We start from the raw sequence: 20309 nt of genomic DNA, 5'->3' as shown, positions 1-20309 counted from the left end.
CATCATATTTGCATGCTGGCCTAAGAGGTTAGTACAGAATAGGTCCAATTGGAAGAGACCTACAATGATCATCTAGTCCAACTGCCTGACCACTTCGGGTCTGACCAAAAGTTAAAGCATGTTATTAAGGGCATTGTCCAAATGCTTCTTAAACACTGACAGACATGGGGCATCAACCACCTCTCTAGGAAGCCCATTCCAGTGTTTGACCACCCTCTCGGTAAAGAAATGCTTCCTAACATCTAGTCTGAACCTCTAGGTTCACTCAGTAAGAGTGGGAGTGCCCTGAAAGATAGTTGGGAGAACTCTCTATTTCTATTTTCTATTTCTAAACTTTCTACTTTACTTCAGCTCTGAATTAAATGCATAAATGACCTATCAAGTCTTCTTCCCGGAAAAGGAAGGATGTAGGGCCAAAGTCTGATGAATGTGGTCAGAGGTTTATCACCGATCACAAAAAGCCTCCCCTCAGGATCTGAGTGCCCACCTATCCTCCTACACATGTTTGATCTGTGATAGACACGCTGCCTTTCTATTTTGCATTTTGATTTCTAATTAAATGAAGTAATCAACTAATTCAGATTGACTTTGCAAGTATTTGTACTATATCTATTTTACATGTATGATCTCATAAAATTAAACTAGCCCAGATTAGACAGTTCAAAATATGTTACAAAACTGCCAGTTTAAAAGGTTTTTCATGTACCCACTGAGATGGGAGCCTGATCAGCACTCAAGATATGCTTTAACACAATTCTAATCATAAATGTTGCATGCACATTCAGGTGCCAGGCTATAAAATTAAGGTTATCTGCTCTCAGCTCACATAATGCTTTCATTGCACCCTAGAAGAATACTGATATGATATATGTTAAGAGAAGAAATAGGGTTCAAAATTGTTTCTCCTTTATTTTAAAGAGATACTATTAAACACCTTTCTGTTGCTAAGAGATATATATTGGTGAGATGCATCACTCTCTGCTATTCTCAGAGATAACCACAGCTGCAGTAGAACTAGAGTATATTTCATGCTTATTGCAAAATGTCAGACCTTACATTCACTTACCAATTCTTCCACAAGACAAATTAAAATAACACCTCAGACTAAAATTCAAATGCAGAAGCAAGTAGGAGGAAAAAAACCACTAAGGAAGAGGAGAAAGGACTGTACAGAGAAGTGGAAAAGAAAATTCAGGTTTGGGTGTTTTTAATCAGCACTTAATTAGCAGAAAGGGCACTGCAGAATTACACAGACTATGCCTGTGTCCAAAGAGAGGTTTGATTAAATCAGGTCTCACACACACACCCTCTGTCCCTGTGAAAATCTGAAAATCCAGCAGTGCTCACACGCCTTGCTGTCCCTCTATGCAGCTGGTAGGCAGGATGATTAAGGAATTAGGTTTTCTGGGAATATTTAGTGAATTTGGTCAATAACGTTTTTGTCATCTTCAGTACTGCCTGGGGATTTCTTAGCTCATTCCACAGTTTGACTGCTCCTGAACCAAGAAATTCAGCATTTCCTCTGGTCTTTGCTCCCTGGTTATTTCTAATGCTTGTTCCACACAAACACTTGTGATTGCTTGTAAAGGCGGGGAAATAATTGCTCCAGACTGTCACTGTGGAAGGAAGACCACAGTAATAACTCTGAATGTATTCAAATATATTGAACTTTTTGCTCTTTCAAGGCACTTTAATGGGAAATGGGTACTAGAGCTTTGAGTGGGTTTTGCAGGGGGATGCTGCACCTTCCATTCAGGGCATTTCATGTGCACGTTCCCACATCTGAGGGGTTGCTGCAGATTCTGATCTAAACCCCAAAGGCAGGATGAGTGCACCAACTGTAGGCAAATCCTCCTGCTAAATGTGAAGAGTGAATGTGACTTGTAACTCCCTGGGCCTGCTTGGGATGAGCTTAGAGTAAAACAGCACATAGCTCAATCCTGAATGTTTGGCAGAGATTTGGGGGAGCTGAGAGCCTTTCCTTCCTGAGCTCTTAGCAAATTTCAGGATGAGCCTCTGTACATCAGTGGGAATTTGAGGATCCCTAAGAGCATCCCTCACTCATGCTGCTGTGTTTCCCACCAATCTCAAGGCAATCAGCAAACCTGTCTCACCAGTTCCCCAAATGTTCAATAGTTAAAGAAAAATCTGGCAAGGAAGGAGTAAAAACAGTAACAAGTTGCTTAAAATAAGCATGAAGTGGCGATGCTGAGCAATAAAGCATCCGCAAAAAACCTCGATAGCAAGAAAGGAATATGAATAAAAGACATAGTGCTTGCCCTTCAAAGACTAAAAAACCAAATAAATAGAATTAAAATGGAAAGCTTTCTATAAACGCTTGCATTTGTTTCATACCGCCCTGGCCCTGCCTTCAAGCACCTCCTGGTGCCTCTGCAAACCCCGAGGAGAAGCCGCGTTTGTGGGCAACGGCCGAACCTGCAGCCAACACGCGGCCGAGCCGCGCCGGGCTGGGGGACGGCAGCAGGCTCCTCTGCGGTCCTCACAGTGTTAAGCAAGCATGACACGAGCACACCGACAGCCAAGTTATCTCCTGGCTTACGAGGTGGTGGCAGGGCACCCCAAACCCAGAAACTAATTTTACAGTGGGAATTTTTTGCTGCTGCAGCCCCAGCAGGGACCATGAATCAAACACCTTACCGCTGGCAAGCGTGCGGTGCAGACTCGTATGTGCGCACACACACGGAGGGTCCAGGAATCGCTGACAGCACAGCAGTCATATTTATTATTCCTTCCCAGGAAATACCAGTGAAAACTAAATCTAAGGACTCCCAAAGTCAGTGGCCTTCTAGGAAGCATGACAATGATGACATGATAAATGTTCATCCTTACATCCTCACCTGGTACCTCACCATACAGCCTGTTTGGGGACCAGATGACCTTGTGTCTGTATCAGGGAATACAACGCAGAGTACAGCCTCCAACGTAATATAGTATAGGACTGTGGCTATACTCGTCAGAGCATTTTGAATCCTCATGCTTTTCCTTAATTTTAACAAGTTGCAGAGCTGGGGACTTCACGTGGGGGAGACACTGATCTAAAAATGGTTTTGAGCTTGACGTTTATTCTTCAGTCTACATACTTACTCAGGAAACACCATACCCAGCAAAATGAACGAGCCCTGCTGAATGCCCAGGAGACTCAGCAGATGGGAGTTTTACAACTGTACATGATTTATGGCAATTTGATTGCAGCAAATGATGGATAAATATGGGACAGATTTTAATCTCTCACTCTGCAATTCTGAAAATACCGACAAGACAGCCCTTCACTTCAAACACTTCTATAAATACCACTTTATATGATAAATGGACTTTCACATGCTCATCAGGAGAAAGCAAAATATGTGTTTACACTGCTCATCCTCACATATCCATATGGATCTGAAAAGAAATCTAATGTCTGGCTCACATGGTTTATTCATAGGGCAATGAAGCATCCAGCAAAGGCCTCCTGGTACAGAAGGAAACCATGGAGACCAACAACCGTGCCACTCAGCTTGTGCAGCAGCTCAGTAATATGCAGGATAACATTCAAGGTAAATAGATTTCTTTCTGGTTCAGCTCAGTGTCAAGCATGTATTAATTAAACCTCCAGAAAAAAAAAAAATTATAGCACCTGGGCACTCTTGCATAGCAACCCACACATAAGGCTTTTGCAGCCCACAATGCCGTGACAAAAACTTGTCTCTCTTAAAAGACGACTGATACCACAGGCTAATGTGGTCTGATGCCCAGAACAAGAGCTTCTCTTTCTTTTTCCTCTCTTTAACAGGGCAGAATAATAGTAAATAAGTTTACATAGAATCACAGAGTCATAGAATCATTAAGGCTGGAAAAGACCTCTAAGAACATGAAATACTTCAAGCTAATTCAGCTTGTAGCCTTTGTTTGTTTGAATAGCTGCTCAAGGTATTTATATACATTTGTAAAAAAACAAGTCAGTATCAGATTGGGGCTGGATGGAGCCACAAACACAAGCACAGGATGGGAGATGAGAGTATTCTGTGTCTTACTTGTCAGCAGATTCATGCAAATGCACTTTTCCTACCCTGCTGATGAGTAATGGAGGCCATATGAATAGCTAGACAGATTTTTTTTAAATTGTGCTTTCCCTTTTGAACCCATTGCAGCCAGTTGTGTCTGACTAACTCTGGTGATCACACCAGTGAGTGTTACTTTAAATCCAGGTTTTGCCTTTTAGGAAACTGTTGCTGAGTAGGATTGTGCTGGTTCATATAACTTCATGCAGATGCTTCTAACAAGAAAAGACTGATGAATAGTAAATAATTTGTTGATTTTACTGCTTCCTCAAGCTCAGTGTGGGAGGCGGTAGTGATTTTCTTTTCAAGTTGCTTATTGCTTCATCTGACCAGAATTTCCAATTGAGCTTGGGTCCAGACATATCTACAGAGCATTACAGAGTAGCTGTTGCCCTCTTGTTCTTTTTCTTTTTTTTTTTTTTCTGAAATACAGAAGTAGAATTGGGAAACTACATTCTTATTGCCTTCTTTTTCCACACAGAAAACATTGCCTGTAGTAAAAGTGAAATGCAGAATTGTAAACTGCATGGCTAGTGCAGGCTGTCTGAAATGGTTATAGATGCTGTTTCACAGTACTAGAGGTAAACATGATGATTAAGATCTCCCAAAATTAGGAAAAGAGTGAAACCAAGAGCTCTTTCATGTTAAAATGTTGGGACAAACTGTCACCTATTGTCTCAGTGTCCTGCTCATCTGTCCATATGATGTGAGAGGATGCAGTTACAAAGTCTGTCCTTGGCCATCATGCTAGAGCAATAAAAGCATCTCTAGAACTAGCATAAATTTCAAAACATAATTTCTCTTCTGATTGTAAATGTTTATATTTTACACCTTCCCAGATGAAGATTTTTTTTTAATTTAGAGCCTGCAAAACCACTTGCATCTTCAAGAATTTTTACTGTCCTATATATCAAAGGATAAGTGACAACAGTGAAGACATTCCCAAGCACAACTGCACTTAAAAAAGGTTTCCTGGTCAAAGATGATCATCTTTGTCTGGAATATCTATGACATATCATTATCATGCTGATATATAAAATTGAGATTAAACCAATTGCAGCCTCTTCTTCAGTACCTACAGAAAGGAGTAAAACCCCAAGTGAATGTACTCAGAAGCATCCCTGCCCCTGTACACCTGCACCATGAAAGCCTCCATCCTGCTGTAGAGCACACTGATTTCCCCCAGTCTTTGGCAGAGCCAACAGTATACAAAACTGTGGCACCAGAATAGAAAGGCTGACAGGCAGTTGAGGTTAAACAGCCCTTCTTCAGTAGAAATACTTGATTAACAGATCTAAGTAGTTCTGTACCAGAGCAATTGTTGCAAGCTCTATGGCAACTTGTATAAGGAAGAACAGTTACATATCAACTGTTATCTTTGCTTATCCTTATCTCCACGGGTGCTTCAACCATTACTTTATTTCAACAAACATAGTTAAGTTAACATATCCCATTACACAAAAGAGGCAGGCTGAGACCATACTCATAGGATGTTAGAATTGTACTACCTTCTTACATCTGTGATGCTGAATCACCTTTGACTGTCTGGCCATCCATCACATTTTATTTCTACAATTATTGAGCAAAAGTGACAGCACGAGCTTTGTTGTATGTCACTAGCAATCACTGGTTGACCTCTGTGGATCATCCTTTTGTATTATTAATTGGTTTGGGGCAGGACAGGAACCACAGAAGGCAGACATGTTCGAGTTTGCACACAAAGAGCACAGTCAGGTTGAGCTATCACAGAAGAAGCAACACCCATAGCTGTGAATTAGAAGAGAGTGCCTGTTCACCCAGAAAGTAGTTGGAGACAAGTTGGTGAAAATTATTTCCACTATGCTCAAAACTATTCTTCTACAGGGGCATCACCCCTGTAGAAGGCAAGCCACTCTTACTGAAGGGGAGGTGTATCTGCGCACACACACACATGCATGTGCCAGCATGAGCAGGAAAAAGAAATCCATGGAACCACTAGTCATGATAGGTTACTGCTCAGTATGAGTCCTTAAAGCTTCCCTAATGAGCTGAGGAGCCAGCTCTACAACTGCTTACAAAGACACTCTGCAGAAGAATCAGTTGTGCCAGACTTAATACGTCTATTTGTTATAAAAATCTTGCAGATGCATAGTGCTGGCTTTGCCAGCTCTGGTTATCCACAAAAGTAGTGATGAATGCAAACCAAAGCTACTCACACCATAGGGCATAAAAGAGGAGGTCGCTGGTATCTGAAGCCAGAGAGTGAGAAGTGGGTAAACTTTGCAATGCCTACACCGGGGATGGGTAAACTTGATTTCAGCTGCAGGGATCCAACAGTGTTTTTTGAACTGAGACCAAAACCTTGAAATAGTATCTATCTCCAAACCAGCTAGGCAGTATCAGGCCAGAAGTCATATGTTACCTCTTTAGGGTGCCTCAAAGTTCTTCAGATGGAAAAAGAGGTTACTTCGGTCTCCTTGTGAGTGGTGTTATTTAATAAACATAACATTTTTGCAGCAGCACTTAAAAACCACGATCCTGGACGAAAGCCCCAGCCTGCTATATGCCACAGAACTTGGAATAAAATGGTGATCCCAGCCTATAAGAACTGCCAAGCCAAATAATGCACACCACCCATGCCTGCTTAATCTCATCCTCTTCTGATGAGACTCCCCACATATGCCAGAAAATGTGATTTATTTACAGTTTTAAATTTAAGACTGGATTAAACATAATAGTAATCTATAGAGTTGGAAGATAATGAAAAATTTCTTTTGCCATCAGCATGATCTGGATTCACAAAAGTAAAAGCATTCCACAGTATTTACTTCTCTGTAGTCATACTGGATTGACCATCTGTTCCCTTTTCCCACAGAAATCAGCAGCAAGATGCAATACTATGCAATTCAGCAAGAGCTGAGCCCTGAAGAAATTGCCCAGAAGCTGAGTGTGGCTGAGGAAATGCTGAAGGAGATCAAACGCCGTAAGCCTTTCACTAACCAGAGGCAACTTGCAGATGAGGAGGAAAATGCAGCGGAAGAGTGTGAGTTTTAAGCCTGTTTTCCATTCACCCACACGTTGACGCGCAGTTGGCGTCGGCCGGGCGGCTCTGGATGCACCGCCGAGCCCCCAGGGAGGACCGGCAGGCACTTGGCAAGCACCGACCGGTGTGCTGAAGATGCTGCTGCCACCAAATGCCTGCCCCGAGTCCCTGCTGGTGCTTGCTGCAGAAAAATATGTGTATGCCTGTGTGTCCGTGTGTGCCTGTGCACTGTGGCACCTCAGCGATAGCTGCTTAGGAAGATTCGTGCCAGGGCTGGAACTGTCCGTGTGAATGTCTTCCTTCCTCCCTGCCAGCTCTGCCACGGGGACCGTAAACTCCAGCAGAAAGAGAAAAACTGCTGAAACGGGAAAGAGCAGCAGCTTAATTCTCACAGCTCAGTGAGCATCAGTCAGAGCCCCGGGACAACAAGGACTCTCTTCTCCAGAGTAGCCTGCGACAATGAGAAACAAAGAGCAAGGAAAGCCAAACCTAGTTTCTTTTAGGAACAGCTACTTTGAGAAGGGGGAATTAATGGGGTTAGAATGAGATACTAAAATGAGCAGCATCTTTCTTTTTAAAAAGAGGAGGGGAAATTAAAATCTAGGTATATGATCTCTCAAGTGAATTTGTAACAAATGTGTTTTACTGTCCCCTGAGTAACAGCAACAGAAATTGTTGCATAGGAAAGTTTTGTCAGAAATCCAAGCTTTGGATTAATCAGTGTCTTCTGATTTTTCTCCCAGTGCTACAGCAAGTTGAAGAGTTTCATGAGAAGTACAATGACACCAGATCTCTAGTATCTGATGTGCTGGAGCAGCTCAGCGAACAGGATGTGAAGCTGTCAGACCTGGAGGAGGCATTAGACCAGGCGCTTGACTATGTTACACAAACGGAGGATATAAATAAGGAAAACACAGCCAATCTTCAAAGGCGTGAGGTACTATGCAAGTACATTTATCATAACTGTTGTCTGTGAACACTCCATCTCTGCCAGGGCTTAAAATAGGAGACTGCAAACAATTTAGATTCAGGAATCATCACACCAAAAGAGAATTTCTTGGACCACTCAGCAGGATGAGTTTGACTCTCCAGTTCTAAGAAACAAGTTGTGGAAGTGCAAGGTACTATTATTTATTCATGGAGTGACACTAAATGACAGATCTCAGCAGGCCAAGGAAGAGATGGATACTAATGCCTAAACTAGGAAGATGTATTACAACAAAAACCAAGGAGCTTAAAATTCTATGTAGCATTGCTGCTATAAATATTGCAGTGGGATTATTTTACCTATTATGTACTGATTTAGAATGTGGAAGGACTTCATGCTCAGGAAAGTAATTATATTCTATTAAAACAATTATTTATAAAGACTCTGCACCACATTTGTGCCCTGGGCTGAGTGCATTCGTACTGTCTCATCCAAACTTTCTCTCTGGTCCTCTTTAAAAAAAAAAATAGCCCCATTTTTTTTAGGAAGAGCAGATGATTGTCCTTGCACCATCAAGCACAAATCCATTCTATAACTGCTCCAATACAGACATCTTGAAACTGAGCTTCCTACTTGCTGGGTGAACAGCCTAGCTATAAGGCTGCAGCAGTTTTCCTTTATGCTCTATTCAAATGAACAGTTTCAGTATTTTGAATAAACTAATCACTCCAGAGGAGACCTCAGAGGAGACCTGTCCCCTACAGCACAGAAGGGGGGCATGTTCGCCTGTTGCTGGTATTAGGTTCAAATCCCATCTGGCTGATGAGGAAATTGAATTTTCAGGTCTCTCATCCCAGAAAAGTACCTAATCCATCAGCCATATAAAAAGACTATTTTTTCTCCTCCCAGTAGTTTTGTGACTCTCTCTGTTTGCTTCAGCTTCCATTAAGGGATGCAAAAGCAGAATGTCCCACCTGAAATTTTTCTCTTCACGGATTTTTTCAGCGATTAAAAAAAATGAGAGAGAGAAATTTAGGACCATTTAAATTGAACTGTTTTCATTTTGATGGCTGAAATTATTTGGATTCCAGAGGAGAGAGGTTTTAGGGAGCAATCTTGTGATCTGAAGAATTATCTTGCAAATTCAGGCCAGCCTCAGGTTTCATTGCATCAGTGGCTGAGTTTTGAGCTCTTGAAATTTGCAGCATCAGAAGTTCATGCTGATGGGGAAGGTCTAATAATTCAATGGAGAAACCAGGCATGCTGTTCTACAAGCAGTTTAGGATCCTTGTGTACAAAGCCTCTTCTCTTGTTCCATTGTTTCATAATTACAGTGCCAAGCTGCAGCTCGTCTCACATTGATGAAGCAAAGCCTGAAGTATGTAGTCGCAATTGTTCGCTGTTTTTAACCATTTGGATCTTCATTATTCCTCAAAATGAAGGCAGATGCTGTACAAAAGAGATTGTTCACATTAGCTTTGCTACTGACAAGAAAAAGAGATCTCTGTACTGTAGATTTAAAAAACTTCCAGCAAAAAACTAGTCTCCAGACCACTATGAAAAATCCATGTTTAATTTGTCTCTGCTGGCAGTGCACAGAATAGCAATTCATTCCAATAATTGCTCATGCTGTAATATACAATGAAATTAACTCATATAAATAAAAAAACTAATTTCTTTCACAAAGACAACAAAACGCAAGGAGTCACACTGTAATACGCAGCTATTGCAGATGTCTGGGAAAAACTTAAGACTTCAAATTTGTCTAAAATTTATTTAGTTGATCACCTCATCTTTTGAATTCACTTTAATAACATGACAAAAATGGTAACACTGTATTTTAGCAATTCATGAAAAAATTTAGGGTTTGATTGTGATTTAATTTTTTTTTTTAGAAACAACATGAGAAAATGAAAGAGCAAATAGATGAAGTGAATGGCATTCTGCTAAGTGCCACAACTATTTTGGTAGGACCACAAAAAGTCAACTCTGAGTTAGGTGAGGTAATAAAGGTAGGTGCCTCAGTGACTTCTTTAAATGGTATGTCCTGATTTTTTAAACTTTTTAAAAGTCATGTGTTTAGACAACTAAAAAAAAATCTCTCTTTTTTTATACTGTTTCAATTAAATACTGGTGAATATTCCCCCACAAATGTATAAATTTTCCTGGATGAAAATTTTTTTCTGCCTCAGAAAAATAATTATAAGGACATCTTACTGTAGGCACAGCTGAATGAAGGAATCTGCTGTAGGGTTCTCAATCATTTCATTATAAGCAGCTGCCAAAAGATGCTCTGGTAACAGAATGCACTATATGCTAAACCCCTTTTCTCATGCCTGCAAGTGAGCATAGGAGAAGGCTAAAGATCCCAGATATCAGTGTTAAAAGAAATCACTGTCAGAGTGTAAAACATATATAAACACATTGTCTTACAAAAGTCCTTTTCTGGAACTGTAGACCGGTATCCAGTGTTTTGAATGAGACAAGGTGGTGTAGGAAATTTTTAGAAGCTTAAACATTGACATGGTTTTTGGACTTTCTATGAAAAAAAGCAGCAAATAAAACTGGGATTTTGCTAACTAAAATATTTGCCATTTTATCAAAGCTTTTTTTTTTTTTTTTTTAAATTTTGAGATAGTTTAAGACAAACTAAAGTTTTCCAGAAACATTCATTTTGGCCATAGTTGCTCACTTCTGTTTTAAACACAAAAGCAAATATCAAAACTCAACAATTTTTCTTTGAAAAAGAACTTTGAGAAAACAGAAAGAAGACAGCTTGCTTTATAACCATCCCTACGTTATCAAGCAGTATGATTTTTTTTTCCCCCTGTGTTTTGTGCAAAAGAAATTGCTTTAGTTTATCATTTTGGATCCCCCTGTGGATAAGTTTACATACAGGGGACGTTCGCACTGCAGGGAAGGAAGTAGTATGTGAACATCATGCATCTTCCACCCTCCCCAGCAATAGGTGTTTTCACGCTTCACTCATTCATTCATCCTTTTTCTCTCCCTCCATTTCATCCTTTTTTGTTGTATTTTGAGGCCACATTTATAACCCTCAAACATATCAGCAAGCTTGTGTATTGGAGAGAAGATGAATGCAGGCCCATTTGGTCTTCCCCACAAGTATCTCATATAAGGAAGAAGTATGGCTAAGGCATACTTAGCCTTTTCTGTACATACATGTAGGTAGTATTTAGGTGGACTGATGTACAAATTAGACTAACCCAAGAAGTCTTAGCAAGAGGGACATCTCTGCGCAAGGAGACAGAAAGGGGCCAGGCTCCATTTTCCACGATGCGACACAGCTCACAGCCGTACAGCTAAAATCTCTGCCCCTCTCCACCAACTGCCAAACTGTCCCTGGGACACTGGCCCTGCCCCATGCTATTCCCCAGGGAGGCAGTTTTGGGACAGTGGCAGCTGGCCAGGGCCAAATCAGTGCCAGGGCCCGTGCAGTAACAGGATGATGCATAAGCCCATCTACCCCAGCACTATTTAGTTTACTTGGATAGATACCATTTAGAAGTCCCCAAAACTAACCTCTGGCCTGCAGTCTTCACAGAGAAGAGGTAAAAAAAAATTAAATTATGAGTTCCACCTTCCAATTTAAGAAGAACCACAACAAGGGGATTTTTGCAAAGATCTGGTTTAATTACTTCACCTATTAGCACTTCACTCTGAAAGACTTGCCATTGGCACCATTCTGGAGCAAACATAAAAGGCAGTAAGACACTTCTCAACTGTCTTTCCTTTGTACTTTACACATCTCTCTCTAATATCTTTTTAAGGTTTTTATCTTCCTGCATTCGTCTTGCCATACTGACATTCATGGGACAGACTCCTTTAGATTGTTCCTCTTTTTGAGCTGAGAAAAATGTAAAATAAACCAAATATAAACCAAATATAACATAAAACATTATGATAATATAAAGGGTAAAATAAAACATAATGATCAAAATACAGACTTGATTTTTTATAATTTTCATCTTCTTTCCTTCTTCCGTATTTTGTTCAGAATGTGTCAGGGTTCTACGCAGAAATAGATGGAGCAAAAAAGGAACTGCAAGAAAAACTAGCCAATCTGTCTCTGTTTGATGATGATTTGGTAGAAAAGGCTATGCATCATGCACACAACCTAAGAAGACTTGCTGATGAGCTGGACCGGTAAACTTTAACTTCAGCAGACTCTGTTCATACAAGTGCTAGTGATTGAACAGCTGAATGAACTAAAAGACAAGCAGAACCACACCAACATTAAATATGCTGTCTGTAAATAGGCACTAAACAAATTGCTGTTGTCATGTATGGAAGGACTTGTCACGGTCTTGAAATATGACTTTATTTGCAGTTGGCATTACTCACGGAAAACTCGCTGCTGCAAACAAATTCTTAAATAAAATATTTCACCAAATTCTACCTTAAGTAACATCATGGACATATGTTTTTGGAAGACAAACTTAAAACTACTCTTCAAGTATATTATCTAAATACCAGTTGTTTCTTAATATTAGTATGCCCTAGATAGGAGATTAAAACAGAGAAAAAAATAACAGATGGTTTTCTTTTATACAATTGTATAAAGCTGACATCTGAAACTCTGTTCTATAACACCACACAAACTACAGACAGCCTAGAAAACAAACAATATGTTCAGCCTGAGATCAGCTACCTGGGGGCAGCAGAATCACTTGAAAGAAAATACCCCATATGGCTAGCCTTCATCCCTTACCAAAATAATTTAAAAACTACTACCAAGTACAACACATTAGGAATTTAATAGAAAGCAAACAGAAACAATTAGGAAATACCCAGATGGAAATGTGCTGACTCTTTTATTTGTTGAGAAGATTGTCCTGCAGTGAAACTTTAATCCTTTAAAAAAATTAGCGTGTCTTCAAATCGTTTTGGTTTTTATGGGTTTGCTTTATAAGCCTGTTAGGCTTTTATTTGGTAGAGTTTCTTCATTTGTCTTGCAGGAATACAGCAGGAAATTCTTGCAACAACACTGAATCTGGAAACTTAATAAGCCCTTAGTGTGCAAACTCTTTGAAATGAAAACACACACGTGTGTGTCTATATATATTTAGAGTCTGTATCTAACATATAACCTGAATTCTGTTTAGCACAAAATATTAAAAAAATAATATTTATCCAAAGTTGCTAACAGCTGAAGATTGAGTCCTAAACCAACTGCTGTTTGGAATCTTCCCTGAAGACCAATTATCATCTAATATGCAAATCAAGCTCTATCATGCCAGCAAAGCTATCTTGTAATTTTTAAGTCTAACTTTTTGCAAAATTTCATGACCATTGGCAGTTCTTGATCTGATCCTCCCCCCTCTTCCACCTACTTTTGGAAAGTATAAACAGGCCAGTGATACAGCTGTCCTGATCACTGGCTCACACAGGTCCTTCCAGTCATTGCCAGGAGTTATCCCTAAAGAAGGACAGTTGATAGCTGTTGTTCTGTTAATACATGAAATATCTAATCTAGATTAAAAAAAGGTAAAAGCTCAGGAGTCACTTGTTGCTGCTCACATTGATGTTAAGGGCATAATTCCCAGAGTTAAACCACTGGGAAGTACCTTCTATCCACACAGTTTTCACCTGCCTCATACTGACATAAATGGTCATACACAAGGAAGAGGATACTACTTAGGCCAAATATATTTCACTGCATAATTATATAGCCAGAATTCACAGAATGTTAAGAAAACTAATCCCTCTGGAACTGTTGTGATTCAGTCTAGTTTATTCCTCCTTTTACTCTCTTTTCATAGGAATTTGTATGGTGTTGATACAAATGGATTGGTACAAAGGGCCATAAATGCTTCAAATGTGTATGAAAACATTGTCGGTTATATTGAAGAAGCTAATAAAGCTGCATTGCTGGCACTGAACACAACAAACCGGGTCAACGATGTAAGTAATTTTCATAATATCAGCTTTTACTTTGCAATGCTTCAGGGACTTCGGACACCTAAGAAAAAACAAGATTTATTTTCACTGTCAGCACTGAACTTATCACTGCACATTTTGCTTCATCTACTATTTCCTGAGTTAAATCCTAGGTGGTTAATTATTCTGCCAACCTAAAGTTCCCTGATATTCGAAAAGATGCAACAGGTTCTTTTGTCCCTAAGTACAGGGTGATGCTGCTCTGTGTTGTCACTCCAATTGAGGCATTTCTGTGAAAGTCCAGACAACTCCCTACTCCACACAGCACCATGTGGCAAGAAAGGTCGTCAAGACATCTAACAGAAGCATCATGGTGTCTCATAGAAGTCAAGTTAAAATGGGTCAAGTAGCCCACTCACACAACCAGTGCAGGGACGGGGACGCTAATTTTGTCTCTAGCCTTGCTGTTCTAAAATATTTTATATGTATTTTTGTATGTACATAGTTTCCGACCTATATAGATGCTACTTAACAGCAATTTATTAGTGGGACAGCAAGAGGACTTGGTTAGATTACAGGAGCCCCAACCCCAGGGAGCTGTGGGATTGTGAGTCCAGCCCTCCGCTTCCAGCACGCTGCTGGGGACCGCGGGGCAGCTCCCCCGGCAGCGCAAGTGTTCATCGCCCGTCTGGGCTGACAGGAGAAACGAACAGTCACAGTGCCAAACTCAATCCAGCATGAGTATCACGTTGACCATACTGGAGCTGACAAATTAAGACGACTTCTGTGCTTTCTGCATCTTTGTTATTCAGTGTTATTTTCTGGAAAAGCATACATTTCTCTAAACTTTAATTGTAATCTACAGAAAATTTTGCTTTTTAGACTTTTTTCCTAATCCAACTGCCCATCTTAAGTGTTAACAAAGCAAACGAAACTGCAGTGACTTTGTAGTTACATTTATATGAACTAATATGGTGCCCACAATTAAACACAATAACGAGGAACATTTGATAAGGATTATACTGACTTTCTTTTTTGGAACATACTTGTAGGCTGCAGTTGGAATTGATACTCAGACCATTTACCATAAAGGTAAAAGCGACGAACTCCTCAACCAAGCCATGGAGTTACAACGGACAGCAGATGACAGTAAATATACATCCCTTCTACTTTCCCACTCAGTTTATAAGCACGTTAAAATAACACTTCAAAAGCACATCACTAAGGCAGAACTACTGCTGTAACAGAATAGTGTATTGATTGAAATTGCCACACAAAAAGTACTTGAAATTGCCACAGGCACAGTTTGAATAGTTCATGTGTTGTCATCCTGCCAGATGCTGAAAGTTTATTTCATGGACCATTTCAGATACAACCACTGTTTAAATACGTGATCCTGCAAACAGTTGTTCGCAGGTAAATATACTCAATCAAGTAGTTCAACTGAAATCATTGCACAATAGTTTAAGTGTTCAGAAAGCTGGATTTCACCAGTGAAGGATAGAAGTTAAAGCATTTTGGCCTTTTTTCACTGAAAATGAAAGCAAGCTCTAAAATTACAGAAATTACCTCTTTTTCAGGACCTTTTGAGTTCCTTAAAACTTTTCCTATATATTTGTTGCAGCTATTCTGAGCACTTCTGGTAAAGCAAAGAGAGAGAGGTCTCCAGATTTTGCTAAGCCCTGTGGCAAGCAAACAATGGTTGGAGCTGCGAGGCTGCTTTTTCCTTTAGATTATGTGAAGTCCAGAGCAGTAGTATGCCCTATACTAAAAGAGGCTATAGTAGATGGGCTATGGTGTATTAGATGCTTAATAACATACCTCCACAGCATAAAATTTACTTTTTTAAATGCCACTTTGATGCCACTCAATTATACCTCCTATTTTCTCCCCACAGGTAACGATTTAACCATTGCAGACACTAGCTGGCACATTAATGGCACTCTTGCCAGAATGAACGCTCTGCGAAGCCAGCTGATGAGAGCCATCACAAAAATGCAATCAGCAGAGCCAGGTTGTAAGAGGAACTTCATCTTTATGTTTTATCTTCATACATTTAAGAGCAAATTTTATCTTTGCATATGGCCTATGAAGTTGGTGTTAAGATTTCAATCCCCAGGAGGCCTAAAGGAATTTGACTGAAACTACAAGACCTAGACAGAAAACATCCAGCTTTAACACATTCATAATGAAATTATATGTTTTTCCACCTGAAATTATTAACATTCTTCTTCTTTATCCTCCTTATTGCAATTGTCCTCTCCCACGTTACTCTTGATCTTTTCAGGTCTTGGAGAATCTACATGTCTGTGGTCTATTCTATTGATAGTCAAAATCTAATTCACATATACATCACACCTGGCAAGCAGAATATTTGGGAGTTAATTACTGGTCGTCTTGATTGACAAAACCTCACAGATTTTAGAAAAGAGACATCACAGAGCATTCAGCAAGTATATATGAAGGTGTTCAAAGTTGACATGGTCAAGATTTCTTCATTAACTTCAAGTAAAAATGGCTGGGGTTTACAGCCAAGACACTATCATATGCAAAATGCCACAGGTTTTACAAATACAGTAGTTGGTAACTCAAAAAAACAAAAAAAAAGCCAGGTTTAAAGACTAAATCACTTCAGTATCTTGAGTTTCTCTCCTTCAAAAATGATTTTCATGAAAAATATTCAAGAAATACATGCATTTTCTTTTAAAAACTTGATGAAAAACAATGTATTTTTTCATCTCTGTTCCAACTTCCTTGGCTGTATAACACCCATCCAAAGACCTTGAAAATGTCTAACAATCTAGAATGGAAATGAGAATTTGTTAAATTTTAAGAATTAATGTAACTGTACACCAACCACAGGAAGTTTTGAATATTCCCTGTAGAAATAAAGAGAAAACCAACCAGGCAAGGTTGGATTCCCATTCTGCAGAAGGTAAAATCCTCTTAGCCTCACCAGTTTAAGTACTGGTTATAGTTCGCTTGAATCTTTGAGAGAGTTCATTATTTCTCACCCCCTATTTATTTTGTAGTGGAGGCCAGAGAGCGTTTGGAGCAAGCTAAACTGAAAACTGCAGAGGCCATAAGTGCTACCATGACAGTAGCACAGGCTACGACCCCCATGGATGAGAACGTGAGGCTGTGGTCTCAAAACCTGCCAGACTTCCAGCACAATTCAGCGGCATACGACAGTGCTGTGCATTCAGCTGGGGATGCAGGTATGGTGACCTGAATTTTGCCATTCCATAGCATTAAAAGGTCAGGGAATCTTTGCAACATCATGCTCTATGAATTGTTTACGTTGCATATTCATTGGGTATAGTCTTCTAGCATTTTACCTCCATGAAAACATTTCAAAAATTAGCTATTGTCTACAGACTTGACTATACTTTAAAACTTTTGGACATTTGGGCATTTCCAAAAATGACTTAAACACTTAAGGGCTGAAGTCTTTTTGGCTTCTAAGTTGTTTTTATCAGGGTGCCAAGGTCACAGTGAATGGTAGACAGCTTGTTTAAATACTTCTTACTATTATGATTGGCAGTTTAGTTATTTTTCTTAACATTGGGAGGCATTTGAAAACAGGGTCCTTCTGTCCTCTGTAGTACAAACATGGAGGAGAAATGGTCCCTGACTGGATGAGCATGTAGTGTAAACAAAGGGGGCAAAGAGGATTATGGAGGAAATAAAATATTTAAGCAGGGGGATTGCTGGAAAAGTTTGTAAACATCACATTAATTCCACTTTTATTATCAACGGGAGCAGGAAGAATAGAGTAAAAATTGAAAGATTTGTTATGAAAAATTTAAGGCAAATAAAAAGACAAAAGAAAAACTGAGGCAGGCTACAAAATTAAAAAGAAGATGATAGGAAAGAGTGGAAAGAGAGGCAGAGGAGTGAAGCTGAAATTAAGTGACTGGTGGAAGAAGGAAAAGAACAATTAGGAAAGAAAAGAATCAACCTAGAAGTGAAAATATTTGGAATAAAAAATTGCTGATAAAGAGCATTATTTATTGCTCAATGTATTCCTGGCTCTGCTCAGGAGGCTCATTTATCCCAAGTTATTCATGGTAGGGAAGCTAGAAATGCAGAACAAGAAATTTCCTGCATACATTTGATGATATGTACCATCACTAGCAGCACTGTTCAGTGATGTCTTGCCTCCTGAAAGTGCCTCAGAGAAGGTCCATAACTCCATTGACTCTATCTCCAGAAAGTCTGCATCTCAGATCTGCTGCACCAAATCCCTTCTCCTTCTGACAGGAGCTTTGCAACTTGAGTGTCATTTTACTGCAAATGGTGTATGAGTACCAAACCCAACATTGCTTCTAGTGCCCCGAAGCACTCTTCCCTCTCGACTGCGGAAACCCAAGGGTCATTTTATTTCCAGAATTCAGTAATGGCTAAGACCCTCGCACTAATATTTTTGGTTAAGTGAGTGCTCCCAAGAATTGGTATAAAAGCGGCTCCCTCTGCAAGAAGAAATTCAGTGCTATTCAATATCCCAACTTCTGGCTCCAGAACTGGAGACAACTCACATTTCAATAGCCTGTCCCCAAGCAGCGATTCCTGCCCCCAGACCAACTCCAGTTTATACACTGAGCACGACATTACGTGGTAGGGAATACCCCTTTGGCCAGCCTGGGTCAACTGTCCCGGCCGTGCCCCCTCCCAGCTTCTTGTGCACCTCCCCACTGGCAGAGCATGGGGACCTGAAAAGTCCTTGACTGGGTATAAGCACTACATCTACTTAGCAACAACTGAAACATCAGTGTGTTACCAACATTATTCTCATACTAAGTCCAAAACTCAGCACTATACCAGCCATTAGGAAGAAAATTAATTCTATGCCAGCCAAAACCAGGACATTTTGCCAGAAAGATCAGGTGGAAATAGCTGACAAGATAGATCAGTGCTACAAAAGCGGCTGGCAGGGGTAGTGCTCCAGTCAGATATGACTGTGATTCACAGCCTGGGAAGACAGATGTAGACATGCTGGGGCACGGTGGAGTGTTCTCAGAGGCTGATCATGCCCATCAATGTCCAAAAGAAAGTCACAAAAAATGTTCAGACACCTACCTGAAACACCAAAACACCTGATCATCATGCCAATAACACTACTATGGCAGCTGGAGGCTCTAAGCTGGCAAGTCTGCATTGCCTTGTATAAAGCTTGCACTTGAGTTTTGGAAGGGTGAGCGCATGTCTTGGCTGTGCAGTTTGTCTGAGAATATTCCCTGTGTTGCCCTTGTGCAGGGAACTGGTGGGCTTCAGCAGAGAGGATAAAGGACAGTTTGGGAAGGAAAACACGAAAGGAGAAAGTGTTTGGAAGGTTATAGTCAAGGCATTTCCTCCTGGGCAGTTTCCCTTGTGTTCTTTTTTGTATTTTATCACTGAGTAAGCCTAGTTTTCCTTTTTCATTCTCACCTTCATTGCAAAGACTAAAATAAAAAAATCAATATTCTTCTGTGTTGAAAAATGCCATTATAAAGGACAACAGGAAGAGATTTATGGTGATATTTAATAATAGTAGTAGTAGTAACAGATTTTAGTTTTATGTTTTTATGTTACAGTTGTTTTTCAAGTTTAATACCTCAATTTTCAAAGAGATGAAAAGCCAGTTTTTCAAGACATCAGATCAGACACAATTCCAATTCAGTTGCTAACTATTAAAAAGAAAAGGTGGTTGAAATTTGCTAAATCACTTTCTGAGCTTGCAATTTTTCTACTTTAAGAATAATATGGGCTTTTTTCCAGTGCAATGGAACATGAAGTTCAAAGGGCAGAGAAAACATTCTGTAAGTTGATTATTATACCAGTTATTTTTTAAAGTAGAAATTTTAATGCATTCCAGAATGAATGTGTCATCCAAAATTCATTGTAGTTCTTTGAGAATTTACTAAAATAATGGCATTTTAATGTACAGTAAGCTTTATATAGAATATCTGATTACTGACCCCCAGCACATAAGGTCTTTCAGGACTTAAAGGGAATAACTGGAGAGTTTAAAGCTCTGTATGGCCCACCCCTACACTGGACTTGGAAAGTTAAACACAAGTGAAAAGAGCCAAGCAGAGAGAGGGCAGGACTGTGGCAAACATAGCTTTTCGCTCTATCCAAAGAGAAGCAGGACTTGTAGGACTCCACGGGATCTTCTCATACTCTGGGTTGCTCTGAATGAGGCTCAGAGCTGCTTCAGTCTTTAGTCCACATAGAACTGGAAGCACAGAAAAGAAGCTGGAGGCTACTCTTCCTTCTTTCCCTTCTATACAGTCTCAGTACATCTGAGGATTAGCTCCTCTACCTGTCTCTGCTATCTTCTAAGACAAGAGTAAAAATATGAGGAGAAGAACAAAGGAGCAGGTGGACACAAGTTGACAATCCCTGAAATATAACG

At 39.9% G+C, this 20309-nt stretch overlaps 1 protein-coding gene across 1 annotated transcript in view; it reads left to right on the top strand.

The window, feature by feature from the left end:
* Positions 1–20309, top strand: part of LAMA4 (laminin subunit alpha 4) — a gene marked incomplete at its 3' end in the record, with an annotated part of 104179 nt that overhangs the window by 53113 nt on the left and 30757 nt on the right. Inside the window, exons 9-17 of the mRNA XM_081997259.1 lie at positions 3446–3557; positions 6916–7083; positions 7827–8020; positions 9907–10023; positions 12030–12178; positions 13795–13936; positions 14965–15061; positions 15810–15929; positions 16945–17130. Coding sequence (XP_081853385.1) covers positions 3446–3557; positions 6916–7083; positions 7827–8020; positions 9907–10023; positions 12030–12178; positions 13795–13936; positions 14965–15061; positions 15810–15929; positions 16945–17130 — 1285 coding nt within the window. The remainder of the gene's footprint in view (positions 1–3445; positions 3558–6915; positions 7084–7826; positions 8021–9906; positions 10024–12029; positions 12179–13794; positions 13937–14964; positions 15062–15809; positions 15930–16944; positions 17131–20309) is intronic.

This window comes from Phaethon aethereus (genome assembly GCF_964289735.1).
Source record: "Phaethon aethereus genome assembly, chromosome: 3".
Classification (NCBI taxonomy): domain Eukaryota; kingdom Metazoa; phylum Chordata; class Aves; order Phaethontiformes; family Phaethontidae; genus Phaethon; species Phaethon aethereus.
Note: the sequence above shows the minus strand (reverse complement) of the source record. Positions and strands in the feature narration are given on the sequence as shown.